The 26,353-nt window shown below is 36.9% G+C and overlaps 1 protein-coding gene across 1 annotated transcript in view; it reads left to right on the top strand.

Annotated features, from left to right (window-relative positions):
• The window catches only part of ELP4 (elongator acetyltransferase complex subunit 4), a 140,194-nt gene that overhangs the window by 47,981 nt on the left and 65,860 nt on the right, over window positions 1-26,353 (top strand). The window contains exons 7-9 of the mRNA XM_021536708.3: window positions 2,543-2,731; window positions 17,095-17,203; window positions 19,922-20,028. Coding sequence (XP_021392383.1) covers window positions 2,543-2,731; window positions 17,095-17,203; window positions 19,922-20,028 — 405 coding nt within the window. The remainder of the gene's footprint in view (window positions 1-2,542; window positions 2,732-17,094; window positions 17,204-19,921; window positions 20,029-26,353) is intronic.

The raw sequence follows: 26,353 nt of genomic DNA, 5'->3' as shown, positions 1-26,353 counted from the left end.
AAAATTAGAAAATAAATCCAAACTTCCAGACTAATGCAAATACTGAAGATCTAGTGGTGCATTTAAAAAAAATGTTATCCTACTCTTTACAGCAGTCTGGTTGTGGGAGAATATTAGACTTGCACTATATAGTTTTGGAATAAACTTAAATAGAAATAAAATATATCTATTATTATATGTATTTATATATAATAAATTATGCTGGTGGAAGTTCAATTACTGACCCAATAAATACATCTGATGTTAGCTGATGTTTGAATAGCTTTTACTACTCTTATGATTTGATGTTGTGAAATAAGCATCTGTCATCATCTGTCCATTAAGAGAACAGTTTCTTCCTCTGTGTGTTGTTCTTATGGATGTTCCTCATAAGGAAAAATATTTTTCTCATTTAAAAAGTTTCTGTAAGTTTTATGTATGCCTGTGTTGAAATTTTGAAATACTGTAATGCTTTCTCTGCCTGCTTAATATCCATGATATCTGGATAAAACAGTTTTCTTAAATGCCTGGGTTTTTTTTTTTCCTGTTGCTTAAGTGCACATCAAGAATTGCCTGAATCTGCTCTGATCAGAAGTAATTAAAGAATATTTGACTAAAGATTCTCTTTTTGCAATTCTTTGTAAAACTGAACACCTGATCTGAGGGGATGCCATACAGAAGTTGTGTTATCCCATACTGTTGCCCTGATCTTCATGCAGCAGTGCAAAAAGTTATCTTTTCGTAACTAAAGCCTAAAAGCCTGGAAGCCTGAGACTAAAGAAGCAGAGTTGAAACCCAGATTGCTTCCCCAGGGACTGGAAGTGAATTGGCAGATCAGCTCCCTGGGTGAGGCACACAAGTGGATAAAAGCAGAGCCATGAGGGGCTGACTGTGTCTCACCACCCAGGCTCTGCCTCCCCAGTGTGGATAAGGATGCTTTGGGAAGAGCAGCCTCTTGTCTTGTCAGAACTTTTCCTCTGGATTTCCAGGGCAGCTGTACTATGGTTTGTGCCTGATAGTTGCTGTTTATTCCAGCTGTTGGAAATTAATATCTGCTGATGCCTTGTGAAGGCTGAGCTAGAGCAGAGGCTGGACAGAGGTAAAGAATAAAGCAGGGATTGATTAAAAGGATCTCCTCCATGGATCCACCTTGGGCAGCACCAGAGCCCAGCCAGGGCTGCATCCAAATGACCCAAAATGGTCCCAAAATGCACGAGCGCTCCCGGGGCTCTCCCTGGGATCAGTTCTGCTCCATTGGCACCTTGGAGTTCATTGTCCCATTCCAGCTCCAGCCCAGGCAGCCCCATCCTGCTTGTTTTTCTCTCTGCAGCCCACGGTGTTTGTGCTCCTGGGCTGAGATTTGGATCATTTGTCCTTGGTGCCCAGCTGGAGCAGGAATTGTTTTGTGTCCCTGCTCTATGCAGAGAGCTCAGCATCCCCTCATGGGAAGCTCAGAAGTGCACACTAAAGCAGCACAGAATGGGAAAATATAAAAGCTAAACCTGAGGCATTACTGCAGTTTATCAAAACACTTTTCTCTTGTGAAAAGTTTCTGCAAGCTTTTACTTATCAAAATTAGTATTTATATGTATATATGTGTGTGTGTATAATTAAAGAAAGCTGGTCTTCAAGTATGAACCCTGAACACTAGAAATGTTTCTTTGATTACCTTGTGCAGAGAGTCTTTTCAACAAGGGAGTTCATTGTCTCTCTTTTGGCTATTGATAGAAAAGGTATCTAAAATCCTTTCCAAAGACCACCAGAAAAGGTCACATCAAACAAGCAGAAATGGAGTTGTTGTCATGAGAGATAACATTTTACTTTGCATAAACAAATTGCAACTTTGACTTCATCATCTGTCCCTTCAGAGAAGGAGCTTTACCTTGGCCACTGCCTCTAAAGCAAACCAGAAACTCTCATGTCAAGGTGTGGTCCTTAAGGGACAGTCTGCTGATGTTCCCATCAGACTCTGTGCTTCCCCAGCTGTGGCTACAACTTCTTTCCTTGGTGGGAAGGAGTTGAAAAGGGACATCAATGATACTTGGAGACTTGGAAGGCAGTGACAGGCTGGTGTTGTGCTGGTGAGCTGAGGCACTGACTTGTTCTTTCAGAAAGAGCAGGAAAAGTGGAACTGAAGCAAACATTGGAATAGTCAGGTTATGAAAGTGACACAGTGGAAAGGTGAAATGTGTTTGATTACTCCAGCAGACTGTCTTGGAACTGGGAGAAATATTCTTCTACATGTTTTTTAAGACAGTCACGGGGCAGGGAAAGTACCTAAAAGGTGTTACTGGATTTTATTTCAGAATATACTTATATTTAGCTGGTAAAAAAATACAAAATAATAGTTCTCAGTATTTCTCTGTGTCCATTACATTTGTACTTGCTTATTCATGATATCTAAGCAGTGAAAAAAATCCCATTCCATTTGCATTTTTTATGAGATGGACAGAGATTACTATGATTGCAGAAAACACATAATTATTATGGTTATGCATTCTAGAAATTGCGTTCCTCCTAACATTTAAAAAGTAACAACTTTTTCTTTTTTTCCCCCCAACAGCAAAAACAAAGGAATGTTTTGAGGATAGGAATCCAGAGCCTGGGTTCCGTATTGTGGGGAGATGATGTTTGTTGCAGTGATACTCCTGAAGATCCTCACAGCCTGACAAAATTCCTGTATGTTCTGCGTGGCCTGCTCAGGAAATCCTTGTCAGCCTGCATCATCACCATGCCTGCTCACCTCATCCAGGTAGGAATGCTGCTTTTCTTGGATTGCAGAGCTGGCACAACAATTAGCAAAAGTTTAAAGCTTGTGGTAAAAAAACAAATGCAGTTCTGGACATTTTTAAAGTATTTTTGTTCAAAGTGTGAACTTAAAACATGACTATATCTTCTGCTTTATGATTTTGTGGGAGAGTCATGCTGCAAAATCTACAAAGACCCAAGTATAAAATTGTAGGAACATTATTTAGTAGTCTATGAAAGCACATAGATTTGGGGGGTTTTATTGCTGAAACTTCTAGGGTAAACAGTGCATGAAGAAAAAAATAAAATTCTTTTTTCTCAACCACAAAAATGGGAATACATTGTTCTGGAAGAGGGCCTCAAGAAAATGACACAAAAACTTAGCCAATTAGGAATTTTATGAACAGTTATGCTAAATGTGAGTCTTTTTCCTTTTTATAAAAATTGTCAAAATTTCAGAAATTGTAGGGAATGCAAATGCCTATAATGGTCTCTTTTTCAATTATTTTTACATCTCTATGCACTTTCCCAGTGCTTTCAGAATGCCTTTTAGAGTATCAATACAAGGCTTTGCAGTCTGCTGTCTTTATCTAAAATGCTTATTGTAGTGATATCGGATCTTGTTTTTAAAGGTACAGATTTGCTCTGTAATTCTAATATCCTCTTATATTAGGACTAGGAGCAAACCAGTGCATGGCATGAGCCATTTTCCCAACTGCAAAATCAGAAGCAATTCACAGCATTGTTCCTGATAGTATACAGAGACTTAAATGCATCTTCTGAAAAAAAACTTTTTTAGCAAAAGGAAAAATGTAGATAGTCTTTTGTTCTGTGAGTGATACTGTAGCTTACAAAAGCAAAAATATTATTATTCACAATGCATAGGGAGCCTATAATTTTAGATATTTGCTTTAATTATAGTAAAAGAGTACTGGATAAAACCCTATATTATGCAAAATATTTTCATAGTAGGTGAGTTTATGAATAGATTAAATCCTGGCTTAAGTAGGTACATGACTCACAGGTACTACATTTTGTTAAAAGTCCTTGAATACCTGCAAATGTTATTTATTTAGATACCAATGCAATTAATCCTTTGAAAATAAAGGAGGTTAGTTTTCTAGTTTTATCATTGTAATCCAAAGTGTATGAATGTTTCTCTTGCAGTACATACCTCCATCTCCTTAGTTATTGTTTTTAAATATGAAGTGTCAATCTCCCTTTAGAAGGAGAGACAGTTAAATTTAATGCAAGAAATAGAATTTATGAATATAAAACTATGATCCTACTTCTTACACACTGGAATTGCGTGTCCATAATAGGGATATACAACCCTTTCTATTGTTGTCTTCTTTATATATCATATCAATAAAAATTACATCTGTATTTCAGAGAAGCACAGAAGTGTCTCTAAGACAGAAACTGAAGTTTGTTTCAAACTTACTTGAGAAGTTGATTATTGGTTTGTGATTATAAATTCCAGGGAGTTAGGACTGAAATTATACCACACTTTTTAAATAACTGAATTTTTCATTTTAACAGTAAGTGCTAGAAAATTCTGAATCAACAAAAAATAAATGTACAGAATATTCAGAATCTTTGCTTAGCTGTCTTAAACAAACAAAGGCATTAATTTTATTTTTTTTTTTCAACTTGGTGCACCCGTTAAGCACCGCGCTGTGGAAAGAGCTGTCATTAGGAGGAGCAAAGCTGCTGAGGGTCCCTCCTAGCCCACATTAGTGAGTTCCCAGAGCCCTGCTGTGCAGTTGCTTCCCTCTCCAAGCAGCCTGTTAGGGAGCCCCTGGGAGCATGTGTGCAGCCTCCCTGGCACTGTTAATTGGGGATTCTGGCGGGATGAGCACGCAGCCCAACATGTGCTCGCTCCGCACGCCGCAGACGGAGCTGCCTGATGATCACAGCAGCTGCTCTCCTTCCCTCTGCACAGCTCCTCTCCTCTCTGCTGCACTCCAAAAGTAAAGAAAGCATCCCTTCTTCCCAGCAGAGTCAGACACGGGGATTTTTTTTTTTGTTCCAAGTGTGTATCTGTTTAATTTGATCAGCCAGTTCTAGCACGTGCTTTATCTGCTGAATCTTCAAGTCAGTGCACTGAGCACTTAGAGAATTCACACTGTTTTCCTGAAGATGTAGTAAATTCCCCATTTTTTTTCCCTGAACTACTCTAGTACTACTCTGATAGTTCCTCTACTTTCCAAGTTGTAGTTCAGCCCCTAACTAAATTAATTGGGTGGCCTCCAAGTAAATTCTTCATGTGTCATTTTTGTGAAGGACGTGTAAGTTCAAAATCACATTTAATCAAAGTTTTGTCTGGATTACAGATACAAAAAAATAGTTTTGTCTTTGCCTGCTTTGTCATGAAAAAGTAGATTTTTGGTAGCGACATAACTTACCTTGTCTCTGTCAGTCTCCAGTACTAGTTACTCCAGTGAAGAAGAAATAAAGCAATTGGTGGTAGTGATTTTTGACAGTCTTTTCAACCCAGACAAATTCTGGTTTTTATATGAAGTATATGAATAATGCATATATATATATATATATATGTATGTATGTATATTTTTTGAAATTGTTTTCTTTTGTGTGTTTTGCCAAATACTTTGTGTGTTGTACTGTGACAGGGAGTTCACAAATCGAACCTGGTTTCCTTCTCTTTCTTACCTGGTTTCTTTCTCTTTCAGAAAGTTTAATTTTGCCTTTACCTTTCATGTATTATCCTTTTTCTTGGCTGGCGAGTCATTAAAATGATGCTCCCTATTTAATATTTTCTGTATTCTGGTTTGTATTTTCTCTTGCTGCCTTCTTAATCTGTTTCTAAACAGCCACTTTGCCTTTTTGCATAATACAGCAATGCTGTAACTGTTTGTTCATTTCCCTTACATTCTCATGTCTGGTTTGACTCTTCAGTGATTACAGAGCATTAAACAGTTATTTTGTTCTTGATGTTTTTCCCTCTGTTATACACATGCACCAGTGTGGCTCTTCCATTATTCCAGCAAGCCATTGTATTAGATTTAATAACTTGGAATTGCATTTATCCAAAGATAATGCTCATGAATCCAGCCTGGGAGGACAGTTCATGGTGTTCTGTAAGGCTATATTTTGGTAAAAGACACAAGTTTGCAAAAAAAGTCTGTTTGTGTGTGAAGGTTTTTCCAGAATAATTGGAAAAAATTGTAGTCCACTAAAGCACACAGATTTTGGGGGTTTTATTGATGAAACTTCTAGGGCAAACAGTGCATGAAGAAAAAAGAAGATCCTCTCTTCTCAGCCACAAAAATAGGAACACATTATGCTGGAAGAGGGTTTCAAGAAAATGACACAAAAAACTTACCCAATTATGAATTTTATTCGGGTGATGCATGACAAGTTTTACTTGATTGATATTTTCTACCGATTGAACATCCTCTTATCTTACACTGTCTGTCAGGTAATAAATATTGAGCTACTTACAAGTGTGATTAAAATAGTTGATGGAAGGTTATTTTTCAAGTCTTCCTACTGCTTCTTGAAAATGCATTGTGCCTAAGAAATCATATGGTACATTTGAAAAGGGAAAATTACTTCCATTTTTAAAATCTAGCATTGATCAAGGAGGGCAGACTGAAGAGGCATTTCATTTGTTGTTACAATTCCCAAGTTTAAGGAATATTATAAAAGCAAGTAAGAATTATTTTTCTTTGTTTTGATAATTGGTGCATTTAAATACCTAAATTTAGAAAAAGAATTATTGTGCAATTGTGGGAATGAAAGGACTTTAATGTCACTTGTCTATGATGGAAAAGTCTTAAATTAGAGTTCAAAATATTTTCCTGTTGTATTTTTTTCTTTCATTGCTAGAAATCATTGGTAAATCCAAGAACATCTTTCCCTCAAAACACTAAATAATGTTTTAAATTCTATTCCTGTTCTTCCCGATTTTGTATCACATAAGTTGTAGTAGATCTTTTCTTGAGTGATTATATTCAATGGGGAAAGCATAGCACTTGTTAAAGCCATGCTTTATTTTGAACTCAAAGCTGGTATTACTGGTAAGGACTAAAACCCACATTAGTCAGCACGTACCAAGGGAAATTAATTGACTAATGAAAAGTCAGTATGAATAAGTCTTCTTACAGAGCCTGTCCTCAGAGTCTGAAGTTCCGTTTAGCAAATTTTCATTATTTCATCCAGTAGGTTAAAAAATTAATTTCCTACAATATTAATGCTTTGATGTTTTGAATTCACCCAAGTGCAGAAGTTACTGTACGTTTCAGTGTAGAAAAATTGAGAAACAAACCTTTTCACATCCAAAGCCTTTTGTGCTCACACGGAGTGATTTAGCAGCTAAACTCAAAGTCAAGCAAGGGAGTGCTTCAAAACCATTGCTAATATAGGATTATGAGATGTGAGCTCCTATAGCTGGTGGATTTCTCACAGTTTGAAATCTTTATTCCTATGGCAAGAACTAAGAGTGATTGCCTACCTTAGAGCTCTCACTTCTGAGATTTCACTGGCATAAAGTGCTGAATAACCTCCAAATGTATTTGATGAGGTAGCTGCATGAAGATTTGCATTGAGCTCCAACATCATGTGGTTTCTATATCATGGTTAAGGAAGCTTTCAAATGTCTCTGCAAAATAGAAACCCTAAAGATGAAATGGTCATAGTATTTTTCTGTACATGCTTTTTAATGTTGCATGTTGCTTTTTGTTGTATGTGTGACACAGATTTTAACAGCTGTACAAATAAGTACCAAGAGTTGTAAGTTTCTGACAGGTATTTTCGATTATACACATAGTTTTAGGATATTAGTATTTTGGTTTTTAGACATTTATTAAAGTTTCTTTAAAATTCTGACTGAGTAGGAAGTATCCTGTTCAAAATTTAATTTGGCAAACAGGTTTGTTTTTTTTTTTTGTTTTCATTTCTCTTATTACTGATGTGTTTGATAATCAAGCTGTAGAAGAAATAAAAGTATTCTGTGCTTTCATAGAATCAGATTTTAGTTGCCAACAGGCTGTGTTCTAGCACTACTGCTTCTGATTTGGTAACAACTACCCATTTCAAAAACAAATACAATCTACATCTGAAGCATGTGTTTGTCTCTGTATATTAGCTGTCTGTTAAACTAATAACTATATTGTGATGAACCATCACACTGTTTGTTGAACTGGCATGCCTAAAACAGCCTTGTCATTTTATTAAATTTTACTTTTTAGAAGGACACTATATACACATCCTCACCATCTCTCTTTAACTAAAAAAATCTCTTTCCCAAAATGCACATGTTAAACTGGAGAAGTGGACAAGTACGTGCAGCGTGGCAATTTTATTTTATAATTTTTTGTGTATAAACTGAAAATACGCCTGTGAAAATCAGGTACGACTGAGAACCAAATCTTTGAACTGCAGCATTAGACCTAAACAGTTAAATATCCCATCACAGTATGGAGATAGTCATCTGTTCCAGCATATGGAATCTTTTGGCTACTGGACTAAGCAGTTAATATAATGCCCAGTGTCCAGACATGGACACAACTGTTATGGAAGCAGAAGGGAGGAGGCTCATGTACTGAGCCCATTTGGACACTGATAAGTAAAGATTAGAAGAGTGACTTTAAATAATACAGGGCAAAAATGAGTTATTGCTTTAAGCAAGGAATTCTTTTAGAAAATGGAAGGTAGTATATTTTTTCTGAAGCAGTATGTTCTTTGCTTTTTACTTAAGCAGAAGTTCGGGTTCTTGAGAAAATTTTTTTTAAAAGCCCTGTGACTCTAGCATTAAATTTAGGGTTTATCTGTTCTGTTTCAGAATCAGAACAAAGAACAATAATTTTGTGTAAAAGTATTTTACATTTAAATCCTTGCATATGTATTTTCCATCTTAAGTGATTTTCACAGAACCAAATATTGAACTTCTATGCAACGTGTGCTTAGAAACATTTTGATGGGAACTTTTGGTGTTGTTTAAAAATCCTGAAATTTTGGAATCCAGTTCTACCTCTTTTTGTTTAGACATTCTCTATTAATTAGAATGTAATCATAATAAAAAGGATACTGCATCTTTAATGATGTTTTTGTGCCTGTGTAGTTAAGCTTTAATGCTAGGGGGGAAAAAAATATTAAATTAGCCTTGTAACCTCTTTCTCTTCCAGACTGATGATGGAAAATAAAAGCTCTTAGCCACAGAATGTAACACTTAGAATTAATATTTAATTAGACCAGCAAATTGTACACCGTGGCTGAAAGCTTCCAAAGAGTTGTTAGTGCCACAATTGACCTACAAGTTTAATAATAACTCACTTCTAGGAGCAAGTGCCAGTTCAGCATAGTGGAGCCACTGTAAGAAAGTCCTGTGAGATTAAAATCAGCAAACCAAATGGCAGGCGAGGATTCCTGGGATGGAGCCTTCTGGAAAGCTGGGAGCTGGAGTAGCTTTGCAGCCAGGATTCAGATGAGAACAGTGGGCAAAAAAAGCTGATCCCTCCTGTTCTGGGAGCTTCTGGTTGTAGGCCAAAATCTTAGAACAGATTTTTTTCTAAATGTTCTTACTGCAGCTATTAATTTATATCACAAATCAAGTCACGAATGCCTTATCTTTATCTTTTAATTAAGTTTTAATACAGACATTGTCACTGAATTCACTGGTCATGGATTTTACTCGTAGAAGAAGGATACGTTTTTGCTGTGATGTGTCTTTTAGTGTGTTTGTATTGCAGACTGTTTAATTTTATAGCATCCTCCTGCTACATAAAGGGGTCCTTGTTAGAGTAAGATGACAAGCTATTTGTGGTAATACTATGAAATGTGTAAATTAAATATGAAATGAGTATACATTGTAAAATATAATATATTGAAGGTTAAATAGCTTAATCTTGCTTTTCATTTTACGGAGAATTAAAATATAAAGCCAGGAACTCTCCATTAGACATCCATCTGAGCCTTAATTCTATGGCAAATTATTCTAGTGAAATAGGGCACCATAAGTTCAAAAATGTGCAAACACACAGCAACAGACTGAGGAAGGAGCACTCTGCATTATTTATTGGCTAGATCCTAAATAATTAAAGACTTGCCTACTCATTAGTTAAAAATTAAAGCAGGGGAGGGCCTTGCCAGCAGAGGGAGCAGTCATGTCTTGCCTTGGGTTCCCTTCGTTTCCAGCCCACCCATCATTTCCACCCTACCTCTCCTTATTGCCCAGCCAGTTTCCCATCTGGACCCAGCTCTGCCAGCCTGCTCCTGATGACAGCCTATAATTTTGTACTGGATAAGGGATTCGCTTTTTAAATGGTTTTATATTTCAGAATCTTGCCACTTGGTTATCAACACCAGTTAGGTGTTCCTTTTGATGCTTGGGTGCTGTTAGTTGAAATAATAGTGCAGGTTCTTTTTGGTCACCTGGGAATGAGATTCACTGTTTAAAGAATTAAAGTTGCAGTGAGTGTTAGCCTTTCTAAATTGGTAAGAAAACTGCAATGACTTTTTTTTTTTCAGGCAAAATGGCAACAAAAGGAACCCCTGAACCTTTTTCTTATAATGAACGGTTCCCAATGGAGCCATATGATTTTAGTTAAGCCAGTTGGTTTCAAATATGTCATTTTGGCAGTTTTGTTGTGACGTTGTTGTAATTACTCACTCTTCAGACTGCCTTTGCATCTCTGTTTTTTACTGCGCTATGACCAACTTGTAGCATGGCACATTTTCTGTGTTCAGTTTTCTAGAGGAATCTGCTGAGATGATTGGTTTATTTTTTCAGTGCTTAAATTCAAGTAATAACCTATAGATTTCTAGCTTTTGTAACAGTGAGGCAATCTCATTAGTGAAAAGCAGATAATGTTTAAGGGAGGTGCTGGGCTCATCTTAGCCCACATTTTGTGCTGATTTCTTCCCAGCCACTCACCCTGCACTGGAGAAGGGCTCAGTCAGATTTATTTCAGCTCCTCTGTGCAGCAGGACTTGTGCAAGGGCCCCATGCCCCAGAAGCACTCACAGTCACCTGCAGCCTGTGCTTTCAGTCACAGAAAACTGAGGAAAGAGAAGAGAAAAGCACTGGACAGGGTTCAGCTCAAAAAGTGTCACCCTTTAACACACTGTACGTCTGTCACCCGTTTCAGCCAGACAATAACAGGATTTTCAGCACCCAGCTTTCTGGGCTTCTACTCCCACACCATCTTCATGATGTTTTGCTGCTACCCCAAATCCATGGATGAGCCTCCTAAACCAAACCTCAGCTAGAGGGGGGCAGGCAGAGCTGCAGTGGGAGGCTGAGCTGGGATCCCAGCTCACTCTTGACTGCCTTTTGGCTTTGGCCAGCTCACGTGGCACCTTTGTGTTTGTTACTGGCTTGTAAATGAGGAATGCAGCACTTGCCTGTCTTTTGTGAAGCTCTTGGAGATCAACAGATGGAACATTTGATTTAAACTGCTAGACTTGGTTCATTTTTTTTTTAGGCTGCAGCAGGAACTCTTACTGACTTGCTTAATTTATCTCTATTTAGTGGTCTCTCATTTCACTGTTGGCCTTTAGGTCTGCCCTTCAATGGCAGAATAAACATACTTCTCATTTTGTAAGGTGCCAGGGTTTGCTGGCCTTAGGTGGTTTCATAGCTCAAGTAATACCCAAGTCCATCTTCAGTGAAGATACAAAGATTTATTTTTTTTTTAATAGTGTGTGATATCGACTTTTTATTTTCTGGCTCGTTATTCTTCCTGAAAATTTATCAAAATTACTTGTATACAGTTTCATCCACCTGCATCTGACATTTTATGGTAATATGCAAAAACTGCAGAGTTCCCAGAGCAGAGACAACTATCAAGACCAATGTTATTAAAAGCAACCTTAAGAGAACAACCAAAATCTGGAATTAATTTGTTGTGTAACATATTGACCAACAGATGCTTTGTTACTCTCTTCCCATCTTTATGAGTATGTTGCATCTAATTGCCTGCCCTTGTCTTCACTACTTACCCTTTCTTTGCTTCTGCAACTTGTATAAAATTTTTCAAAGATATTCTTTACTGCTTTAAAATAGCTAATGTAACTAGCTATGTTATTTAGCTATTACTATATTATATATTAATATATAATAATATATAAATAATGGATATATAATATTTTAACATATATATTATTCCTATATTATATAGTAATGTTATTTTACCTATAAACGTGTCAACCAAAATCAGTGCTTCTCTGGTTTCAGCCACACAGGATATTTTACCTAAGTTCTATTATAGCCAGTAGGGTTCTTCAAAGGTAAAAGAAGATTCCTAATCAGTCAGAATCCCCAGGTGTGAATTTCTCATCACTGAAAGTATTGTGCTTTGTAGCAAAACCTCTTAAGTTTCTTCCTTGAGTCTTCCAGCAAAGACATGGCACTTGTTTTGGTTTTTTTTGTTTGTTTGGTTTTGTTTTGTTTTGTTTTCTTGTGAGATTGGCCGAGATCTCTACACACCAAAATTTGTTAATGGTCATCTTATATTCCCGTGGCCTGGGTGTACATTTATTTTAGATCCAGAATTCAACATTCCGTTGGCAGATTTGCTGTGTGCAAACACTGTAAACAGTGCTGATCAGTTTGGAGTTAGAAGACTTAGAGAATTTTACACTTTACAGTGTTTATTAATTATCAAATAACACTTTTTGGCAGAGCAGTTGTTAAACATTTATTTTGGGTATTTGTGAGTAATAATACTACATTAATACATTGAATCTTACCATTACCCTATTATTATTTGTGAATAATAATAACATGTGCCCAAACTATAAAAACTAATATAAGGGGTTGTTACCTAACTTCTTTTACCAAAAAAAGGTATATGGGTAATTCTGAAATTTCTTGAGCAGTAATTATTAAAAAATGGTCAAAAATATTTAAGCCTTGTTTCTTAGTAATTTATATTGCCAATGTAAAATCCTTTGGAGATGAAGTAGTAATGACAAGTGGTAAATATTTGTGTATTGTGTAAGTCATTGCCACATCATTGTGTAATAATCTCAAAAAGATCACGGATTATTTCATTTATCGGATATCCAACCACTGTTTCTTTTTAGTTCAGTGTGGTTGTCTCCATTATGGTGCTAAGCTTACTTCAACTTTATGACAGAATGTAACAGAATTTAAAAAAAAAAATAGCTTTTCTTGAGAATTAACACACCAAAATTTGCTTTCATTTCATAAGATTCATATTATTTTGCATTAACTTTCTTGGTGTTTATTATTGAGACCTTTTTTCAAATGAAGTATCAGGATTTCTGGATTCACCTGTTGGTAACAGCAGAGATTGTTGCCCCCAATTACAATTTTACCTGGACTTGGGGGAAGTATCTGAATTGCTCCTTGGATACTTTGCTGTCATACTAAATACTTAAACTGGGTTTTGTCCCAGTACAAAAGAATGTTTTAAGTAGTGTTTTAGGTGATGAAATTGAAATAGGATTCAATGTATTAATTCTTAATTAAATTATTTAAAATAAAACCAGTGATGGGATTTTATTACCAGATTGTAAAGATACAGAAGTAGCCCTCTACCAAAATATAGGCCTAATGTCTCTTTGAAAAGAGATGTGCTCTTAAAATACCTTATTTTCAATGCAATATGTAAGTCTGTATTAAAATTATGTTACTGTACTAATGCGAATAAAAATGCAAATATATTCAAAAATCCATGTTATTCAAATATTTATATAAGTGGCAATTGTATCTCATTGTAGATCTTTAACATGAGTGTCTTATTTTCCTTTTAGATTTTGAGATTGTTTATATGTACTATGTACAAAAGTTGAGCCTATCCTAAGAAAAATTTCCATTCTCTGACTTTCCTTATGCAGTGCAAGGACTGAGAGATTAAACATTTTCATTACAGAAATTTTGTGACATTTTTAATTTTTTAGCAACTGACAAAACGAGAGGACAGATTTTGGGTGTTAGAAAAATTTTGACAGGAGATCAGAGGAGAACTAGAAATTAGAGCAGAGGAGAAAAGACAGATTTGTTTCCTAATACAGAATCCAGATGAACCAAGATTGATTTGATTAATAGTAATGCTAAAATTGTGCTACATTAAGAACTCAATCCAGTAGAAACACACAATATTAATTTCAGTGGGCAAATTTGAGCATACAGGCTTTGCATGACTTTGTTGGTGGAGCCCCATGCTTTATACTCAAACACAGAACACGACATTTTAAACGGCTTTTGTTGTAAATAAATATTTGTAAACGTGCACAAATAATTATTCAAAGCTCTGTACCTTCTGAAAATAAATTGGGAAGACAAAGCAATCTTTTTCCATAGCTGCCCTTCCCCAAAGCTGCCTTAGCACGTGTGCAGTTCCCATTTCCACAGCCAGCTCGCTACGTGGATTTTCTTGACATGTTTTGAAAGTACACTTTGGTTGAACCCAAATATTGCAAGTTTGCACTTAAAAGAAAATGTCTGTCTCAAACAGTAGCACAAAGTAAGATATAGAATGGATGCCCAGCCCTGCCAGCACAACAGGATTGATACCATGTTGTTAGAATAATTATATTTTGGCTGAACTAACTAATTTAGAAAAACTGCGGTACATCTAGCAAGACTGAAAACTTTCCAAGATTGGTTTTTGGGTGGGTTTTTTGGTTTGTTTGTTTTTTTCATTTTTAGTATAATATAAAACAATACCTCTTCTAGCTGCCAACAAACTCTTTCCCTGAATCTCACCATTCCTGGCTTCCCTCCTAACCATGTCCTGGCTCCCCTCCAGAGCTGCCAAGTTTATGCCAGAAGCAGGAGGTATATTTGTATGGGGCTGGAGGAAGATCTGGAGCTCTGTTAAATTTTCCAGCCCAGATGGGGCAACATGATTTGTGTGTTTATGTCAGTGTGCCATACATCACAACTATCCGTGTGCTGACGTCAGCTTTGATTGGGCATTAATGTGCTGAACACTGCAAACTAGAAAATACATGATAGATACAGATCTATGGCAACAATGCCACATAAGCAAATGTCTCTTTGGTGTGGCCATTCACTGTGTAAAATATTTCCCGAGATACACTGCATTAAGCCAGGGGAATATTTTGACACACTTCAAAAACAAAAACAAAATCAACGTGGGCAAAGAGAGCACCATTTAAGAAAGCAAACCCTTTCAGAGGAGGAGCTAAAACCCAACATATCAGGCAAATATTGAGGTGCCGTCCCTCACTTGAATCTTCATTTTGAATTAAAACCAAATAGAAGCTTGCTATTCTTATGATTGGCAGGACTTTATGTGATGGGGATATGTTGCTGATGGTTGAGCACCTTTCTTTCCACAGTTTTTGTAACCCATTGTTATCAAAACTGGCAAGGAAAAACACCAAAGGACAGCAAATGTTTTTTTCAAAGGGATAGGATATTTTTTCTGTATCAGGAGTTTAGCTTTGTTTCCAGGAATCATCAGTGTCTACTTATTTATATAAAAGTTTTGTGTTTTTTACTTACACAAATAGCATCCAGCAGCCTTCTGAAGAACTGACAAAATATGGCAATTTCTGGTCTGTGGGATTATAGAGGTCACTGACTACTTTAGATTTGGATTTATACCATCTTTATGTGATTGCCCCTGTAGAATAATGTGACCAAAAGATTCCATTAGAATATAATACATTGTCTCTCTCTTCCTAGAGGAGGAAATTATTTGCAAGCCAGCTTTACGATTTCAGGGGCAGGCACAAGAGCAAAGTGCAGGGATTGGTGTGTGAGCAGTGTCCTTTTACCTCACATCACTTATGTTATTCCTCAGAAGGGAAATTCTGCAGCACGACACCACTTTATTTATTTTATTACCCATGGTTAGATTTGTGGGTGAAATGGAAGTTCCCTGATTCCACGGGGATGGATGCTCTTGGCCTGTGCACAAGAGGCTTTGAAAAGAGACCCCTCCCCAGGATTTGATGCCATCTGGCCCAGAAGGTGGGGAAGGGAGGGGGTGTGGAGGTACCATGGGATCTGTGGATTTAGGGTTGGTAACCTGAGCCGATTGGGCTGTTCCAGACAGGCCACAACTTCATGTAGAGGTCAGAAAACAGAATTCAGTTTATCCTTTGACAGGAGCAAGAGATTTTCACCTCTGGTGTCTGCTTTGTAAGCTTCTCTGTGTCTAGAAAATAATGGTTATTGAAATGTGGGTTCATGGAAGCTGTTGGGATGTTGATCACCATTTTAATAAACCTGAATGTCAGTATAATGCCTGGACTATTCTAACATGTCCAGGGATGTTTTAGTCTCCCTACTCCTAATTGATAAATTGCTATTATGGAATTGTTTACCAGTATTTAAATAGACCTTTCAGAATAAGCATCAGTCATATAGTTTTTGAAAGAAGTGCAAAATGTACAAACCACTTGAAAATTAATAAAAAATATGAAACTATAACCTGGAGCTGCAGAGCTAATTCCTTACAATTGGAACGGGTATTCTCAGGTGATTGGTTTTGATACCCCTGAAGGTTTGGTAAATGTAGCACCTACAAGCACCAAGAGCAAGAGTATTACACTGGCTGTCCAAGTACCTTTAAGGTAACTATTTCTTATCTTCAAGAAATATTTTGATTTTTACCACAAATGTGTTTCTGTTTTGTTTTCTTCATTAAATACCAACATCATCAAGGCATTTAAGAACATTTTTTCTGACTTACCTCTGAAGATCTCTGTTGTGACCTTTGTATGTCTCTTTCTGCTATATAAAATTGAGTAAAGAAAACCACGTGGAAAAGAGCTTATTTAAGGCATGTGACAGTACATTGTAGAACAAGACAGAAGGCAGCACTTAAAAATCACAAGTATATTGAGAAATGGTAATGCTCCTTGAAGCTTTAGAGTCATATGTTGTGCAGAGAGAAACTTTTAGAGGGAAAAATGCTAAGAAATTAGCATTGAGTTTTCCATGTTCCACTGATAATCAAAATGAATAATTGTGTGGGTTCTGCTTACTCAAAATATTAGAGATGGTTTGCCTAAGTGTATTAAAAACCAAGGGTTTCAGAACCCAAACAAAAACTGGGCATCAGACTTGTAGTAGAAATCAATGAGAGATAAGCTTAACACATGGCTTGTAAATATTGCTGATGTGAGCAAATGCTTGTTGTGAAGATTTAGGGTAATGTTAATTTAGTGCTAAGTGAGCCCTTTCGTGGTTTATCCTTGTCAAATATTTGTTTTCTTTAGACAGACACTTGAAGTCTATTTTATGTTTTTTTAAGAAAAAAGCCTTCTAACATAATTTCCGAGTATTGATGACCTATTTTCCCCCCACAGTTTGTCATTGAGAAGACCAAGGCTTGCTCTATGAACACTAATTACCTTTTTCATCACATAGGATGTGTATTTTGTTTCCATGTCTTACAGAATAAAGCAATTATGGAACGTGTAGCAAACTTGTCAGATATGGTGGTTGGTCTTGAATCATTTATTGGCTCTGAGAGAGAAACCAATCCATTGTACAAGGATTACCACGGTGAGTTCCATCTTCAGCAAAGCAAAAAGTCTGCCCTGGGTGTTTCTAGGGCACTTAGCAGCTCACCCTCCAGTTGGGTATCTGCTCTAAAGTAGCATTTGATTTCATTTTGGAATTATACCTCTTAAATGTTTTTCCCTGCCTAAGCAGCCTTGAGTTAGGGAAATTTTCAGCAAAGTGCATTAAGGCTGCAAAGGAAACATGGCAACTCCTTGCATGTTGTCAAGCTGCATTACTGGGGCAGGGCTCAATCAGATGTACATCTCACCAGGCAGGCTTTGGGGAATTCACATGCAGGGCAGGCTTGGCAATCATCTGACCAGCGAGCTGAACTTGTCATGAAATCAATACTTTCTGATCTGCCAAGTTTTAAATTGAGAACACGGGAAAACATATATTGTAGTGAGGTGAATAAGCTGCTGAATTATGTGCTGGGTAGACTTTGTCTAAAAAATAATGCTCTGTTTTGTCAGCTGTAGGTTACAGCACTTGCACATTTAAGGAAATGAATGTGGGTGTGTGTGGCATGTAAAATATGATTTTGGTAAAAAGTCATTTTTGATAAGCACTCAAAAAAGCCTTCCAAGTGTTTTATCTTCAAAATGGGTAACGGTGCTTAATCTTGCATTTTGTCTCCCAAAGATTTTTGTCAGCTGTTGCAGCAGAACTATTTAAATTTTAAAAATGGTATTAGAAGTTGTGCCCAGCCAAAGCAGTGAATAACAATTTTAGCTGATCCAGAGCAGGGCTCAGACTGTGCATAAATTACAGCGCTTATTATTGTGATATTCCTGTAGTTCCATGGAAACCTTTAGCTGAAAGTAAACTGCTTATCTGAAATCTGCTGTAAACACATGACAGTGGCAGTGTTTTCCCTAGCAGAATGCATGGATTATACAGAAAAAAAGCAAAGATGGTGTTGAGACACCACTGTGTGTATGCAAGCTGTAATTAATAAATCAGAGAAAAATCTTTCTGACTGTGAAAGTGGTGCACATTTCATTATCTGAAAAAAAAGGTGAATGAAAAAGAAACCGTGAACAAAAGCTGGAATAATTCGCCTAATTATTTTTCCAACTGTATAATCATGATATGGCCTTTGTTTATGCTAACATAATTCTGTCAATTTAATACTCCTTTTTTCATTACTGAAGAGATCCTTTAAGACAATGTGTGTTTTAGTAGTTATTTCCTGGTTTCCTCTAAAAATGTATGCTAAGTCATTTCTGGTGCTATTTAATACAAATTATGTGCCAATATGCATAGCTTTTGAGATTTGCACAGCCATAATTTGACAGTCTAAAAAGAGGTATATTTAAGGGCTTTAACTTTGTGGATTTTTTTTTTTTTGCCTAAGAAAGTATTTTAAGTTATTTATTTACTGCAGATGATGAAATATTTTGATATTACTCTGGAGAAATTTGATTACATTATTGCATTATTTAATGAATCATTCTTAATAATTTTATTAAGCTGCCTGCAAATTTAAATGTTTGAAAAGCCACAAAATAACAAAAGAATTCTATAGATGACCCCTAAATAAAAATTTTTGGGATACTGTATATAAGCAGCCCTGTGTTATACCTGCTGTTCCTATATGTAATAATTTGATTTTGTACTCAAAAACCTAACAAATAGTTCTTCTAGTTCACTGGACAGGAGGCAAGGATTGAAGGTTTAAAACTGTAATAACACTTTCCTAATATTATTGAGAATTTTAGTGATTAGTGTCCATAAAAATGATGCTTTCTAAAGTATTTCAATTTTAGGAAATTTCCTTTCAAAGAAATAAATAAATGCCTGAAAAAGTACTTGCCTTATTTTAAATAAAGGGTTTAATGTTTGGGGATTTTCTCACTGCTGCCGTTTTGAAGTCAGATACCTTCTCTGAATGTTCAGTATTTCCATTTAGGTGCTGGCTTTATGGATAGCAAATATAGGCCAGTAATTGAGAAGCCCTGTAGAATTTTCCTGGTTTTCAGATGTAGAAAATCACCCTTAGGTTGTTCAGAGACTATATTAGGCTGCACAAAAACCATCCAGCGTCCTTGTCAGAAAAAATCAGCTTGAGCTGCAGCTGACAGAACGCAGAGCTTGCAGTGCACCTAGTACTGTTAAAAACATCTGAACAGCTACAGAAGCCTCCTGCAGGAGGAAAACTGATTTCTACTGGGGTGGCACGGGGGTTAAAAATTATTAAAAAGCATCACCTAAACCGGGATTCCCCAGAAACTTTTTTTCAGGGCACGGAAGGAAGGAGTTCTCATTAGAGCTTCAGTGGTTATCAGTAACCCATAAGCCTTGTTTTGCTGGCTGCTTACTGGTGCATTTAATAAAATAAAGATCACTCCGTGGTGCCGTGGGCAGCGTGCAAGGTGATAGCCATATTTGCTTACTGTAAATACAAGAGAAAATCACACACAAACCGGCTGTAGTTTTGACAAGTATTAAGATGGCTCTTTACATCTGTACTCCTGTACCAAAGTGCAATTAGTTTTCCTCGCACAAGGATTTCTGTTTATCTTATTCTGCTTGATTACTTGAGCATAATCACGCCGTTTGCTTCATTGCTCCTGGTAGTAAGCTCCAGTTTAAAAAGGGGAGGATGAGTGAGTGTAAATATACAGAATTCTGCTGTAAGACTCTAATTTATGCATCTGGATGACAGCGTTTTCTTAATTTTTTTCCCCCCCCTCCTTTACTCTTTCTTTCCACAAGGTTTGGTTCACGTACATCAGATTCCTCGGCTTAATAGCTTGATCTGTGATGTGTCAGACACGAAGGACCTTGCTTTTAGATTAAAAAGGAAGCAGTTCACCATCGAGGTAAGAGAAACGTTGTTTCACTATTTAGAACCCAAAAGGTGGAGCTAATCCCATCTCTTATGTTTCGTTTTGTCGAAATACATAAAATATGTATCAGAGGATGTAAATTCATTTTGTCCTGGCTTTGCTGTTCGGAACGGGTTTATAAAATACTGTAATATGCCTTCTAATTAAAAATGTCTCATTTGCTGCACTAAATCAGTCTGCTATAAATACTTTATTTTGGTTTAAAATGTACATAGAAAGTAGGCCACAACCTTCAATAACAAAGCATGACATGTTTCTAAGGATGTCAGGAGCATATTTAATTAAATGTTAATGACTTGCTCTTACTTGTGTTAGTGGGTGGGAAAGTAGCTACATGTTATTACCCCAGTAGAGGGATTTTAATGTATAATGTTGCCTAAAATTGTGTGTGGTATGGGGGATAAGTGTCCTTATCAGTATTCAGAAACCATTTTCTTTGCATTACTGAAATCACCTTTCGCTCTTTTATGTCATTTTAAACACAGTATCATTTACACTAATGTCCTTAAGTAAATTTCCTACTAAATTTAAACTTTTTTCTGTGACCTTTATGCAGACAGTCCTGATAGAAGGCAGTAATACAAAAGATGTATTTCATTTTAATCTTGCTAAAGAGCAAATGAACATAGCACTATTAAGCAATTAGAGCTGATGTATTTATTAACCAAGTAATGCTTAGAGATGGAAGATGGCTTTCAGGGTGATGCAATAGTCATCGGTACAGTCTGAGCAATTTTTTTTTTTTTTTAACAAAGACATAAAACAGCCAAGCATCCCTGACAAACCATTTTGTTTAATCTCTTTTCAAATGAAAAGCTCTTAAGCAGGCCACTTGTCTTAACTGCTTGAAACCATAAAAAGAGAGAATTGCCACCAATAAATTAGCATATTTTTTACTCCATCACCAAATGCTGGTCAATGTGGCTTGGCACTGCTTTGGTGTTTGGGACTTCACCCTTAAGTGACCACTTTGGCCCTTATTTGACCCTCTGCCCTTTTTAGCTGGCCACTTGATAAGGTAACTTAAGGGTTCTCTCTCTTCACTGCCCCCTCCCCTTCACAATTGCAAGTAGCCCTAACCTATAAATCATTGAAAGGGCCCTATCAAGTGACAAATTAAGGTGCCCTCCTCCTAATTAATGGTCATCAATGTCTTTAATTATCTAATCCTATTGAGAGTAGTTAATAGTTAATCAGGCAGCCAGTTCTTCATGCAGGTCATCTCTGCGTGAGTGCTAGAAGTTTCTCAACTAGAGGTATCCTCTTCAGAAGCCACTTAAAGGCAAATACATGGAAGAGGGCTTTCTTCCCCAGGACAATTCCTTTAGAAGGTTTGTCACTTCCCAGAGAATGCAGTGAGTGAAACCAGGCATTGTGAGGTATTAAAGCATTTGAACAACTGCTTTTGAGAGGTACAGTAGAAACAAAACCTTGATAGTCTGTGTTTGGTTTTGAAATACAAATGTTCTCTCTTTTCAGAGGCGTAGAGAAGCGTGTGCCCTCATTTCACAGCATAGTACATTCTCATTTATTATAGCTGTGAATTAGGGTATTTGGGTGGTTTCTCATCCCCGAGTCCTGCCTCAGAATACAGTTTGTTCTTCCAGACAAATTTGAGATTTTAATCTGTAATGTAATTTGCAAGGAAAGAAAACCCTTAGCAGGAGGCTCTGTAAAAAAGAATTGAATTAGCCATGGGACACTGGAAACAGGAGTGAAGTACAACTCTTGAAACAACCTGTTGCCCCAGACATGCGTAGATGACCCATTGTATAATTTCTCCCTTTGCTGCTCAGCTGCAGCCCCTTTTGAATAACTTCAGGTTTTGTTAGAGATATGCTTTCTGTAAGCTGAACTGACACAAACTATTCCTTTTTGAACATGTTAGATCACTGTCCTACTGTGATCTTCCAGTACACGTCTCACTAATCTATAATACATATGTTTTTCTTCCTCATGCTGATAGGGAAAGCAGACTACAGCAAGGCTGGCTGGAGCAATAAAAAATTGGGAGCAAGGGAAAACTGAATGAGGAAAGGATGTGAATAAGGTCTTCTGAAATGGGTTTCTGCAGTTAGAATGTGATGTGTCAGCAGTCAGTCAGCGCTGGTTCTGGGGGCAGAAGCAAAAAGCAGCACAACAGTGTGCATTGCAAGCAGTGTGTGCCTTATACAGAGTGCAACCGAGTTTAGGGCTTCTTCAGTGTGGTTTAAATATGAAAGGAAAATGCATATTGAGTACCTTACAGTTTTTGGCAAGATTCTACGTACTTATGTACACAATTTAGGATAAAAATATTGACCTCTACTTGAAATGCTGCTTTAAAATCAAATTGCATAAGAGAAGTTAGAAACATAGAACCTGTGAATTATGGTGAAATTTCTTCAAAAAGGGTTTTTCTCACTAGTCCATTCTTTTTTTTAGAGTTTAAAATAAGAGCATGGGACATGGATTTTCTCATCTCTGGATTGCTCACCAGTTAAATAATTCCTTATAGTTTGGCCCTCATAGGTGAAAAGCCTTGAATGTCAAATCTATTTTATTAGATTGTAGTTTTGTGGGAGGAACTCTACCTTTTTATAGCCTTTTAAGGAATCTTTTAACTGTTCCAGTTTTCCTCATGTCTTCTTCATCAAAATGAGATTGACTGAAATGTTTTCTAAAGAGATTTTTTTTTTTTAATTCAGGATGAAAATGTTTTTTAAATGAATATTTATGAGTGCTCATTGTCCATTTATAAATTATGAAGAGGAACCTTTCCAGGAAAACTTCCATGCTTATCTAAAAGCTGCAGTAGCTATTTCAAGCTTTCCCAAATCTTCACACGTTAGTTACTACCAATATTCTCCTATATGCAGTATAATCAGAGATCTATCTTATGTGCATGCCACTTTAAAGGACACAATTTTGAAGTTAGACTGTCTAATCCTATTTCTTCCCACTTTGGAATCTTAATTAGAAGGAGATAAAAACCATCATTTGACTAAATTATTGTCTCAAATCTGTAGCAAAAGGTATAATCCGCAATTGGGCCAATTAGTGTACCCCATAGTTAGCTATGCTGAGGCAGGAAACTTGATTAGATCTGACACCAGCCTAGTTCCCACTGTTGTTTTGCCAGGTATGATGGTCAGACTTCAAAGGGCTTGAGGCATCAGCAGGGCAAGGTTTGGAGGCCAGCTTAGGTCCGGTCGTTAATCTCTCTGCTAAAACCACAGCAGCCCTCGCACAAAACAAGCTTACACGACACAATCATGCGGTATTAAAGTTTGGGTTGAGTCATGCCAATTTGCCTTTGATTTTCTGATGATTGACTAAAAGATGGCTACATGACTAGACACATACTGAACGTTTACTGATTAGGTAAGTTCCCCAAATATTTGAAATATTTTTTGATTTCTCAGTTAAATGATATGACAGCCCGTTCGTCTTAACGCGGCCGTTCAGCGGAGTTGTTCTTGAAGTGCTTTTTTGCTTTCTTTGTAGCTCTGAGTGTAACTTTTATCAACATTTGAGAAATTTTGTAGGACCAGTAGCTTCATACTTTTGTTTGACATGGCTTTATCTTTGTTGTTCCATAGCGTCAAGACTTAAGCAATCTCTGCTTAAATTTGGTTTTTTGCCGCTCCAAATTTCTAAGGAAACATTGTTTATCTTTCTTATTTAGGTAGATTTATAATTATTCACCAAAAGGACATTTTCCCTTAATTATTTTCCACCTCACCATCGAGCAAAGTGCTGTTCCACGGCTGTGATTACATAAGTGTTCCTTTCTTTTGCAGTCTGATTTGTTCAAATATTGCAGTAACAGTGACATGTTTCCATTCTGAGAAAAGCCTAAGGCTGCTTTAGTATTATTCCAAATGATTGAAATTGCCATCTTTCTGACTTTCCCTTGGGCAGCTTAGAGCCTGTTTACTTTTGTATTTGTTTCACATGTTCCCTCTGAGTTTGGCTGGCAGGACATCATTACCTGGTTTGACAAGACAGTTGGAGAAGATTCATATTTGATTAACTCCCTTTGTTATTGTCTGGACAACACAGACCTCTGAAATTATCTATTTAAAGTTAAAACTCCTGGCACGTTCAGATAAATGCTTGCAAATAGGAAAGTTTGTGAGGGTGGTTTTTTTAATTCCCTAGTTCTGCTTAATTTATAACTCTTTGAGTAACTGTCAATTAGAAGTATAGAGTCAAAGATTTTTTCAAACAAGTTTTTATATTATAGTTTGTCTAATGAATAGTTCTTGTGCACATACATTTTCTTAATCAAAATACAAGTCAGAACAGCCAATATTTTCTTTTAAATGGCTACACCACCTGTGCAGCCCACAATAAAAATCTTTAGAAGCCAGCTCATTTTGAAGCCAAATGTCATATATGATTTAAAGAATTGCCACACAGCAATAAACAAGTTTCCAGAGCTTTAGGTACAAGTTCAGGAGTTTCTTTTCTGAGAGGTGTTTCCTAACAGGAGGGGAAGGAATTAGAGTTCTGTGGCTGGTTTCTCAGAGCAGGGCAGATGCAGCATGGCACTGTGGAGCACTCTGGATTTCGTTTTCCCCATGGCAATTGCCAGAGTAAAAGGTTCTGTCTTTGGAAGGAAACATAACCACCAAAGCCAGCAACTGGGCCTATACAGAATTTAAAATAAACACATGATTCCAAAGGCATTCAAGTAATGTCCTGTCTTTATCTAGCAGTGAGAAAATTAATGATTGCCAAAGTAAGAAATAATTGCAACTCCTGGTATTCATTGTGTCTGTGTGTCCAACACTGGTATTTGGAAGATGATTTAAAACTCTTTAAGGTGGTGATTTTGGCCATTTAAAACAGAAACTATGGCTTAGGTAGCCTCCACATGAAATCTGGGTATTTCTGACTTTTTTTGTCTTCTTTTCAGTGTCTCTCTTTTCATTGCTTATCTTAGAGAGATTACACTGTTAAACTTCTTATTTGCAAAAGGAAGGTGCAAGTGGCCACTGTCAGGAGTTTTTTACCAAAACAAGCCTGAGCTGATGTCTGCAGTGCTTCAGTAAAACCATCACACAGGTTTGGTCCTAAGGGGCTCAGGAGCTGGCAGCATCACTGAGTGCCAGAACTGTGCTCCTGCAAACATTCCCTGAGTAATTTTTCATCAAGAGCAGGTTTAGAAACAGGGGCTTAGGCTATTTCTTCTGGAGGAACAAGTCAACCCTGTCAGCAGCACATATGGGATCAGTATGTATTTAAAATACAGTATATATTAAATCAGTATATATTTAAAATCCATGCCATACCAACCTCTCAGTTGAAGTGGGAACTAGAAAATGGCAATGAGAGCATCACTTCTTTTAGCTACTCCCAAGGGAATTTGAGGTGGTCTTCATTAATGGCTGACCCTCATCTTAATTATATTCCTCAGATGTTTCTAAAGTTGAGTAAATTTGTAAATAAATGCAGTTGAATTAATGAACTGGTTTTGGCCACTGTTAACAAAAGGAATAAGTGAGCCTGGGAGCTGACAAAAGGCAAAACACTGCTTAATGATAAATTTAGGTAAACTAGTAGTTCTATAGCAAACATTCAGTAAAATAAGGAAAATAAGCCAATATATGATACAACATACATGTTTCCCTACTGATCTGTATACCTTCATATATACACAACACAACTCTGTATTTTGAGATTGTCAAAATTGTCACAGGAGTCCATTAGGGCCTTATGATACCAAAATGAAACCTTCTTTTACCAAGCCAGCATTGAGTCTGCCTGGCTGCCCAGGGCCTGGGGCAGGGATGAACCTTCCCAGGTGCTCCTGGTTCAGGGAGGAGACAGAACTTTCCTAAAGTGTTACAGAAAGTGTATATCTTCCATTTTCTCACCCCCATGTGTTTGAGAACACAAATACCTCTGGGGCTTGCATTGGGAACCTTGAGCAGATGCATCCTACCTGGCAAACTCTGGTGCTGGATGTTCCACTCCAGCTGGGGGGCTCCAGTGCAGGGAGCTCTGCATATAAAACTCAACTTTCCAACAGAGAGAGGTAAAAAACTGGAATAAAATTCAGCTGAAATTCATACCAGTGAAAGCAGGTTTCTTTGCATTGATTTTTCCTGTCCATTTTCCTCATTATATTCACCACTAGGTTATTTAAAAAATAGTTCAAAAGACAATGATTATAATACCGTAACATTTTCTTAATCTTAAATTAACAATACTGAAAAAAAAAATATTCTCCTGCAAAACTAATTCTGTCTTAATACCAAGCTCCATTTTGCATTATTTCACCTAGTAGCCAGTTCAGGTTCTCTTTACC

This window comes from Lonchura striata, chromosome 6 (assembly GCF_046129695.1).
Source record: "Lonchura striata isolate bLonStr1 chromosome 6, bLonStr1.mat, whole genome shotgun sequence".
Lineage (NCBI taxonomy): Eukaryota > Metazoa > Chordata > Aves > Passeriformes > Estrildidae > Lonchura > Lonchura striata.
The sequence above is the reverse complement of the archived record's forward strand: the minus strand, read 5'-3'. Positions and strand labels throughout refer to the sequence as shown.